General features: G+C 37.3%; 1 protein-coding gene across 1 annotated transcript in view; it reads right to left on the reverse strand.

The window, feature by feature from the left end:
* Positions 1-1279: 1279 nt before the first annotated feature.
* Hint3 (histidine triad nucleotide binding protein 3) overlaps positions 1280-10569 on the reverse strand; it is an 11433-nt gene continuing 2143 nt past the window's right edge. Inside the window, exons 2-5 of the mRNA XM_031380711.1 lie at positions 8738-8855; positions 5498-5567; positions 4004-4130; positions 1280-1956 (exon numbers count right to left, since the gene is read on the reverse strand). Of these exons, the coding sequence (XP_031236571.1) occupies positions 1924-1956; positions 4004-4130; positions 5498-5567; positions 8738-8855 (348 nt within the window). The 3' untranslated portion in view covers positions 1280-1923. The remainder of the gene's footprint in view (positions 1957-4003; positions 4131-5497; positions 5568-8737; positions 8856-10569) is intronic.

The following is a 10569-nucleotide window of genomic DNA, read 5'->3' on the forward strand; positions in this document are numbered from 1 at the left end:
CACTGTAGCTGTCTTCAGACACTCCTGAAGAGGGAGTCAGATTTTGTTATGGATGGCTGTGAGCTACCATGTGGTTGCTGGGATTTGAACTCAGGACCTTTGGAAGAGCAGTCGGTGTTCTTAACCGCTGAGCCATCTCTCCAGCCCCCAAATTAATGAATTTTAATCAAACTACAGAACACTTAACTATAGATATAACAAAGCACTGCAATAAGTGGTATGATAATTAAAACTGCATATAGCATGTCAAAACAATCAATCAAAAAAGCCAGAAATCTTAGCGGATTTCTATAATGCTTCTTTCTTGCTGTACACATATATAACACTACTACACATAGGCACAATGTAGAATTGGCTTTCACCACGTCAACTCTCTTCAGTCACTCCTGTGTGTTGAGACCTCCAGAACAACTCCCAACTCCATCACTGAATGATATACCAATAGATTAGCACTATGTTATCAAGGTAAACTTCTTTATCTGTGTCTATTTCTAATCGAGTCTTTTCATAAGAGTTGATCTAACCACTGTTTAATTTCATTTTCTTTTGATAAAAAGCATACCATATGACAACAATTTCTGTCACTTTTCATACATGACTAAATTGTGTTTCTTTCTTGTCTCCTGACAGGGAAAACGGCACATTTCATTTTGTTAAGCTAACAAAAACACTCATTTAAAAGTACATTAAAGTAGTTCCCTCTTACCTAAACCTTCACCTTTTGTGACCTAACTTTTATAGTTTCAGTTGCCTATGGTTAATCCCAAATAGTAAATGAAAGTGCCAGAAATAAACAATCCACATATCATAAACTAGATGCAACTCTGCACAGAAAAATGAAATTTCACACCATTCTTCTCTACCCCGCCTGAGTTGAGACCCATCCACACAGTCTGTATAATGTGACTCACCTATAGTACCTACCTCAGTTATTAGGTTAACTGTCATAGCACCAGAGTAGCTATATTCAACTTTATATGGCAACAAAGTACAATCATGAACATTGGCAGTATTTTAATTGTACACTGTTGTAACTTCTATTTTATTAACATTGTTGTTAATCTCTTACTATGCTTGTTATAAACTATCTATGGTATGCATAAATGAAAAAGCACAGAATATATTACGGGTTTTGGTATTATCCTGGGTTTTGTGTACTCACTGAGAGACTCAAAGAATCTCTTCCCTATGGCTAAGGGGAAATAAATGTGTGTGTGTGTGAAACAAGTTAAAAATGACATACAACTACTTCTATCATCACGATCACACAATATTAGTGGCATGGTATGCTTTATTTTGAAAATTTATGTGTAAGACTACGAAACTATCATAAAATGGCTAATTTTTCTTCTTCACTGTAAAAGGTTCAAAATTTTTATGCCAGTTTATTCATCACAAATTATTATTAAGGCCATTAATAAATGAAACTTGAACTTAAAAAAAATATAGGATGTATCTTGATTAGCAGAATCTGTATTAAATGGACTTTTAGCTATAGTATATTAAGCATAAAACCTTACATAAATGAGCACTGAAACAAAGAAGTCGGGCTGGTGAGATGACTCAGTGGTTAAAGGCACTGACTGCTCTTTCAAAGGTCCTGAGTTCAGTTCCCAGCAAAGACATGGTAGCTCACAACCATCTGCAATGTGATCTGACACCCTCTTCTGGTATGTCTGAAGACAACTACAGTGTACTCACATACATAAAATAAACAAATCTTTAAAAAGAAAAAAGAAAGAAACAAAGAGGTCAGTGAGAAAGTTCTCACATATGTCCAACAGATATTCAGAAAAACTCTAAGTCTACTCATCAGTAGTGTTATGTGTAAGCCAGCAAACCTTCAGACCGCAATGAGCCTCACAGAGAGAAAACCAAGAGCTCTTCTGAGTCAGGTAAGGAACTTGTCCATGCTCCACATTTTTATTTTCTTAGCTTTTCAAGCAAATAATCAACCTGTAATAAAAAATAAATTTGAAAAGCATGAATATATGGCTCATTCTAGTTATCAGTGCCTCTGTTAGATAATTTTTCTTGTAACACCAAAGAGGAAGAAACGTCTTATTTTGTTTTAAAAGTATCTTACAAAAAGAAAATACAAGAGTTCTATAAATTATAGTAAAAGTAATATAAAAGGCAGATTCCAAATGACATAAAATATTAAAAAGCTACAAGAAAAACAAATACAATATTAAAAATGTCTTAAACTAGATATATAAGAAACAAGATCAACTGGACACACCTTTAATCCCAGCACTTGGGAGGCAGAGGTAGGCAGATTTCTGAGTTCGAGGCCAGCCTGGTCTACAGAGTGAGTTCTAGGACAGCCAAGGCTACACAGAGAAATCGTGTCTCAAAAAACCAAAAAAATAAAAATAAAAATAAATAAATTAAATAAATAAATAAATGAAACAAGATCATATTACTAAATGACATAAGTCACTCTGAAAATGTTATATGCAAATGGGAGATTCCAATTATAAGAAATTCTGAAGGTCCAGTGTTGTGGCACATGCCTCAATCCCAGCCCTCAGGGATCTGCAGAGGCATGAAGATCTCTGAGTTTGAGGGCAGCCCAGTCTAAGTTTCAGGAGAGTCAGAGTTACACAGTGAGATTCTGTTTCAAAAAACATAAACAAGAACAAAGGAAGAAAGGAAGGAAAGAAGGAAGAAAGGGAGGGAGGAAGAGAGGGAAGAAGGAAGGAACTCTAAAAAGGAAAATTTTGGAGACATTAAAAATATCACTGGTAGCTAACAACCAGAAGGAGAACAAAACAGATAGCATAGAGGACTTGTGAAATGGTTCTGTGTGGACCTACAGTGGGCGGTACACGCCATACATCTACCCAAACCTACAGTGGGCGGTACACGCCATACATCTACCCAAACCTACAGGGAATACAGCAAGAAGAGTGCAACCTGAAGTGAGCTAATGCCTTAGGTAGTGATGATGTATCAGTGTTGGTTCTTTGATTATAATAAGCATACAACTATGGTTGGTATGTGGTAAGGAAAAACACTGTGCATATATACCCAGCAGAGAAAATATGAAAATACTGAACTGCATTCAGTCGCCTAGTACTGCAGAGCAAAAAGAACATGAGCTTTTAAAACTATCTGTATTATGATCTTTCAATTAAGAAAAGCCAGAATTTATATCTAGATCTGAATTTATTTTTTTGCTTTGGTTTGGTTTTTTATTTTTCAAGACAGGACTTCTCAGTACAGCCCTGGCTGTCCTGGAATTAGCTCTGTAAACCAGGCTGGCCTCAAACTCACAGAGATCTACCTGGCTCTGTGTCCCAAGTGCTGGAACTAAAAGCATGTGCCACCACCACCCAGCCCAGATCTAAATTCTTTTTTTTGTTTGTTTTTTTCTGGTTTTTTTTTGTTCTTTTTGTTTGTTTGTTTGTTTGTTTCAGACAAGGTTTCTCTGTGTAGCCCTGGCTGTCCTGGAACTCACTCTAGACCAGGCTGGTCTCAAACTCAGAAATCTGCCTGTCTCTGCCTCCCAAGTGCTGAGTTTAAAGGCATGAGCCACCACTGCCCAGCCAGAGCTAAATTCTTAAAGCTCTGCTTTTCTATATTTGTCCTATTTCTCATCTTATAGAATCAGATTGCTCAGAAAAATTCCTCAAAATTAAAAATATTATTTGAAACTGGGAATTGAAGCATGAGCCTGCAATCACAGTTCTCTCAGAGACTCATAGAAAGATTCCAATTTCAAGGCCTATCTGGATAACAAACACTTCAGGGGTGGAGGTGGAGTTGAGACATAGCAACAGAAAGAAATACTGCCTAGTAGTATAAGACGATTCTGGTTCACTATTCATCAATGTAAAATAAATAAATATAAACATTTCTGAATATATATATTTTCTGGGTGCAGTTTACTAAGATAAGTGGTCAAGCCAAACAGTCTAGTACAATCAAGAAAACAAAAACAAAAGAGTCAAACACTTTTAATTTGCTGGTATGCTGCTGCTGTGACAGGATCACTTACTGTCATGAACCAGTACGAATCCCGCCTGTAAACCAGCTTTGATAAGAAGCCAAACTCTTTGACTGGTGCTATCACATGAAGGTGTAGATGAGAGATGGAACAGAACGGAGGAACATGGAAACCCATTCTGAAACACAAGAGGTTACTGATGACTTATTTCTCAACATGTCTGAGATTACATGTAAATCAAGTAAGATTAAAACTTTTCAAAGATGAAAATTCCCATTCACAGATCTTTTACTATCTTCTTTATGCTCAAGTATTGCCAAAGTCCTTGATGCTGAAGTTCATAGACAATTCACAGCATCTATTAAAGACAGTCTCATGCGACCTCTAACATGTCAAGTGGCATTATTATTAGGCACTTTGGTACTTATCATAAGAAGAATAATTCTGCAAAGATATGCTCCTGTAAATGAGCTTCAGTACAAATGTACTAGACATTCAGGCAGCGTTCGTTTACTTTAAGACATAGCCAGTACATGGCAGGCTTTTGCCTTTAATACAATACCCAGACACTAACCAACATTTCCATAGTAATATCAATTATTACAAAAAACAAAGCCAGGCGGTGGTGGCGCACACCTTTAGTCCCAGCACTTGGGAGGTAGAGGCAGGAGGATTTCTGAGTTCGAGGCCAGCCTGGTCTACAGTATGAGTTCCAGGTCAGCCAGAGCTGCACAGAGAAACCCTGTCTCGGAAATACAAAAACAAAAACAAAAACAAAACAAAACAAAAACAAGCTTTGTCATCAGAAAAGATTCTTATTAAATACTAAAACAATTTAGATGCCATTTGTCCATCATTTCCTAATTTATAAAACATTTATAAGCTCATTCTTTTAAATAGAAAGGCATTTAATTCTTGATCAGCAAACAATAAATTCAAGTTTACTTTATGCTGGAAGCCTAATGATGGTGTGAGTGTGTACATATGTGGCTGAGTGTCCTAACTTATCATCTGTCTTGGGACAGGACCTTTCTCTGAGCCTGGAGGTTGCCCAGCAGCCAGCAGGCCCCAGAAGCTTCTTCTCTGCTCCCATCCTGGACTTCAGGCGAGCTTATACCATGCTAGCCTTTGACTTGAATTCCAGGCACTCAGACTTGGGTCCCTGGGCATGCACTTGCTCATCAAACCAACTCCTTATTCCCAACAATGTATTTCTAAACCATGTAAGTCTGCAGAAGTAAATGCAGTTTACCCAATTTTATAGGGATTAACATATAGAACAACAAAAACGGAGGACTGTTTTGTCCTAAGTTACCTACCTATTGTATGTATATACTTGTCTGTTCAAACTACAAGTGAAGTTTCTGGAAGATGCTGAGGCATAAAAAAAGGGTTTATTAAGTTTATACCATCAATGAACTTTATCCTCACGTCTAGAAATCCTGCACCTGAAGCAAACTCTGTCACTGCTGCTTCTCTTCTCATGAGAGACAAACTTCAAAAAAATCAAGAATTGCTGTTAGCTTCTACTCACATCATACATACCTCACATCTGTGAAGTCTGTGAAATTATTCCTCTCAAGCATGGTTTTTCCAGCAGCTACCATGCTCTCAACTGTAAACCAGGAAAGAAACTGTATTATACTACGTTATACAGTAAGCTCACTAAAGCTTTACTTCCTTTGGAATATTTATCTTTAACTATGTTTCTCTGGTATTTTTTAATTAATTACTTTTATTTTTTTGTGTACGTGTGTGTCCAAATGTATGTCTGTGTACCATGTAAAAGCCCACAGAGGTCAGAATAGGAGTCAGCTCCCCTGAAACTAGAGTTACACACAGTTCTAGGATGCCATGTAGGTGCTGGAAAGCAAAGCCACGTCCTCTCAGAGAGCAGGAAGTGTCCTTACCTCTGGGCCATCTCCTCAGCCCCCTATTCTCTGCTATCTTTAAATAGAAACTCAAGCTCAAGTTACTTACTTTGAAACTCATTTTCTTTACTTTTTAAAAAAAAGATTTATTTTTATTTGTGTGAATGTGTGTGTGTGTGTATGTGTGTGTGTGTGTGTGTGTGTGTGTACCATGTAAGTGAAAGTGCTCACAGAGGCCAGAAGGGAAAGCCACATCCCCTGGAGCTGGAGTTACAGGGAATTGTAAGCAATCGTGAGGTGCTAGCGCTCTGGAAGAGCAGGAAGCACGCTTAACTACTGAAACTTCCTCTCCAGTTCCTTAAGACTTATTTTCTCAATATTAGCATCCAAAGTTACAAATGTCCCTCTAGGTACTTTAGCTCTATTCCGTAAACTTTAATATGTTCTCTTTTTATTTATTTATAAGCTCAGTATTTTCTTCTTTATATTGGAATTATTTAGAAACATGTTATTTCATTTAAAAATTCTTCTTTGACATATTTACTTAACTATAAGTCTGTTTAACATAACATATTTACTGCTATGCTAAGTATCCAATTTAATTCCACAGCCTTCAAATAATGTATTTTGTAAGATTTCTACCTGGGTGAACATATGCTCTTAAAAACCATGCACTCTGTAAGCAAGTGGAATTCTATTAAGTATCAGTAACAGTGGGTGGGGGATGACACTGTTCCACATCCTTCCATGGACATATTATTTTTCTCACTTTACAAATTACATAAAAGTTAAGTGCAATAACTTTTAAGATTTTGGTATGAAAATATTTACATAAGAAACATAAAGGGGGCAAAATAATGAAATTCCTAATGACATCAGCATCAATATTTATAACATCTATATGCATCAGCTATAATAACTAGTTATTATAAGAGCTTCTAATGTCCATGAAGTTACCTCTACCTTGAACATAAAATAAAACTTCCTAAGAGGTTCTATGATCTCTAGTAAATATCCAAAGAATGAAATAGAAACTTTCAGCAAGAAATACATAATCAATCAGTCATAGGGTAAATATTATATCTATAAGCATAAATGTTACCCTGTGTTTATAAATAATATATGTTCTAAAGAGCATGGTTAGAACAAATAAGCAAAGAATTTTATTTGTTTTGTTTTGTTTTGTTTTTCGAGACAGGGTTTCTCTGTGTAGCCCTGGCTGTCCTGGAACTCACTCTGTAGACCAGGCTGGCCTCGAACTCAGAAATTCGCCTGACTCTGCCTCCCAAGTACTAGGATTAAAGGGGTGCACCACCACCTCCCTGCCAGAATTTTATATTATTTGGGAACAACTTTCAAACTGATAATTCAGTCACCTACAATCTCATGAACAATATTGCTATATCACCAAGATTTTTTTCTAAGAGTTTTCTTACCCCTAAAGAGTCTAGTCTGATTTATCTGTTGTACAGTACCATACAGTACTGCCAAACTAAACCCAGACCCTGGTGAGAAAGGCTACTAAAACAGACCTAGAATAAACTGAAAAATGTCTGATTACTGGCTCAAGAATATGCTAACTCCAGAGTAGAGAGTACAATTTATATTTTGAGAGAACGGGTTTTTATTTATTTATTTATTTATTTAAACGGAAAAGGTGATATGTCCCAGGATTTGGAGGCCTGTGATTGGACAGGGAAAAGGGAGGAGAAGCTAAGAGTTGCAGAGACAGGGAGTGTCTCAGGGTAATGAGAAGAAAGGAAGATGGCAGTGGACGTGAATCAGCGTGGTTATTACCAGTCACAGGTTCAGCGTGGCTATGACCACAGGTTGTTATGGTATCATAAAGGTTAGAATATTGGGATAATTTGCCTAATCTAGGTGGGCAGGTTTCATGATTATCAATTGGTTCTGAAACTATTGTACTGGCATCTTGCGTATTGAGAATTTATTGATATATAAATCTGACTGATTAACTATAAGCATTGAGTCTTGTTTTTACTGCATTACTGGGTATTGTGTTATCAAACCTTGAGGATGACATATCTAATTGGTTACTGGAATGTGGGACAGAGCCAGTGGGACCCCACCAGGACATAGTGTTGTGGCCCTCTGGTGCCAGTACTAGAAGGGAAACATGGCGCGGTGGGGCCAGAGAACTGGCGGGCTGAGAGAAGCAGGAGTGAACAGAGCTGGCAGGTTCATTTTTTAATATTTCCCACAACAGGAAAAGGTATCAGGAAAAAGTCAAAGAAAGCACTGAGTGGGGAATATAGAATAACTCTCAAAGCAACAAAACTCAAATCTCCTTATCAGAAGCTAAAAGCTCAAAATCAAGACCTCAAAATCAAACTAAGCTATGGTGCTAGTTTATCTGCATCTGAATTATCAGGCAATATAAGCTCATAATACATCATAACTTACTTATAATTGTTCATAGCATCTTTCAATTTCAAAGTCAAGAAAACCATCATTTAAAAGAATAAAGCAAAGCCAGGCATGGTTATACATGCACAATCTCTGAGGCTTCTGTAGGTTCTATGCTGGCTAGAGCCAAGACACTGAAAGCCAGTCTTAAAAAACAGAATAAAATAGTATAAAGCACCATTCATTATCTCTTGAAAGATTTTAAAAATTAAATATTCCCACATCTGAAATCAAGTCCACTGTGGCTGGTTAATATATGAAAACATATGGCCACAAGTTACTAATTAAAGTCAGTATGACAGATTCATGGAAAGTATACTGTCATTTTTTAAAAATTTCTCTTTAGTTTTCTTAAATAGAATGTTTCAAGAAGTCTTAGTTTCTTCTTGATAATTTGAATAGACTTTTTTTCTTTTTTAATTGTCACTGCCATGTTTAAAGAGAATTCCATGTGATGTAGCCACAGAGAGTCCTGTTACCATCTTACCCATTTCTATGTGATCTTTGTTTAGATCCTTGCAACTTCCAATATGCTTCTTTGGCACCACGAGATAATGATAAAGTGCTGCTGGTTTGATATCTTTGAAACAAACCAGGTCTTCATTCTAAAGAGGGAGGCATATTGGTTAGTAAATTAAAAATTTGCCAATATTATTCTGCTGCGCTGTGACTTAAGCACAGGGAAACTGCATTTATGTTACAATAGAGGCCTAACAACTGTGCCTTACTTAAATTCACAAGAATAAGCTTTAGCTTCTGTCATGAGGTATTTATTATATTAAGTTGATCTCAAAGAACAATTATGAGTAAAATTCATTAAAACATTCTTATCAGAAATCTGTTTTAGCCTGGCAGTGGTGCTACACACCTTTAATCCCAGCACTCAAGAGGCAGAGGCAGGGGGATCTCTATGAATTCCAAGCCAGCCTAGTCTACAGAGACAGTTTAAGCACAGCCCCCAGGCTACACAAGAAAACCCTGCACAGAGAAAAAAGAAAAATCTCACCTTTAAATTGTATTATACATTTTCTCATCTCTAGTTTAAGAGTTTTTTTTTCACTCAAAATTAAAAGTTAAGTCAATAAACAGTTTTTCTCAGCAAAATTTTCTGGATGCACTCTTTCCATCAATTCTCTATTCTAGGACTCAGAATTCAGTGTCATGAGCGCCTCATACCCACACTACTAGCCATAATTAGCTAAGAACCCAAGCACAGAGACTACATTTTGATCCACTTATTAGTCTTTCTAAGAGTAGGCATAAGCACTAGGTCAATGGGATGTTTTAGAAAAGGTCAAGAAGAAACCATCAAGCCTCAGGCTGGAGAGATGAATCCCTGATGAAAGCTGAAAACCCAAGTTTAGAACCAGCACCACACAGTCTGTTGTCTAGCAGTGCTAGAAGGTGGAGGTGGGAGGGTCCTGGAGGGGTTGTTCAGCCACTAAGTCTAGTGAAGCCTACAAGCTTCAGGTCTAAGGCAATAGGAAATGACAGCCAATACTCTCCTCTCGCCTTTACAAATGCACAGGTACACATGTACCACAAACCAACATGAGAGATACTTTTTAAATTTAAAGGCAAAGAATCTGGTTATTTCAGTTATCTTTTAATTGCATTTCTACTAATCTGTTAAAATACTGAAAGTGGTTCTGTGATTTTACTGCCTTCTATTGTACTACTGAACCAACCATTATTAAGAAAAAAAAATTCCAATCCCAAAGATAGTGTGCCAAAAATTATCTGTGTGTATACATATGCATTTTAATTCTTCTCTCTCTCTCCTCTCTCTCTCTCTCTCTCTCTCTCTCTCTCTCTCTCTCTCTCTCTCTCTCTCTCTCTCTCTCTCTCTCTCTCTCTCTCTCTCTCTCTCTCTCTCTCTCTCTGTGGTGCTGGTGATCAAACCCAGGGCCTAACACTACTACACCTCTGGCCAGTTTTTCCTTTTTCTTTTCTTTTTGGTTTTTCAAGACAGGGTTTTTTGTGTAGCCCTCACTGTCATGGGACTCTCTGTAGACCATGCTGGCCTCAAACTCAGAGATCTGCCTGTCCCCGTCTCCTAAATGCTGGTTTTAAAGGTATGTGCCACTATCACCAGGCTTCTTTATAGTATGACTTCCCAGAGCAAAATACTGAAGAGAAACCAACTGTCCCTAACTCAAAAACAATGCTGGTAAAACTATAAAATAATGTACTGAATGCCTATTAAAAGGAATGTAAAGAATCACTATACAGCTGGGAGGTGGTGGTGCAGCTTTTTAATCCCAGCACTTGGGAGGCAGAGGCAGGCGGATTTCTGAGTTCAAGGCCAGCCTGGTCTAC

This window comes from Mastomys coucha, unplaced genomic scaffold (assembly GCF_008632895.1).
Source record: "Mastomys coucha isolate ucsf_1 unplaced genomic scaffold, UCSF_Mcou_1 pScaffold2, whole genome shotgun sequence".
Classification (NCBI taxonomy): domain Eukaryota; kingdom Metazoa; phylum Chordata; class Mammalia; order Rodentia; family Muridae; genus Mastomys; species Mastomys coucha.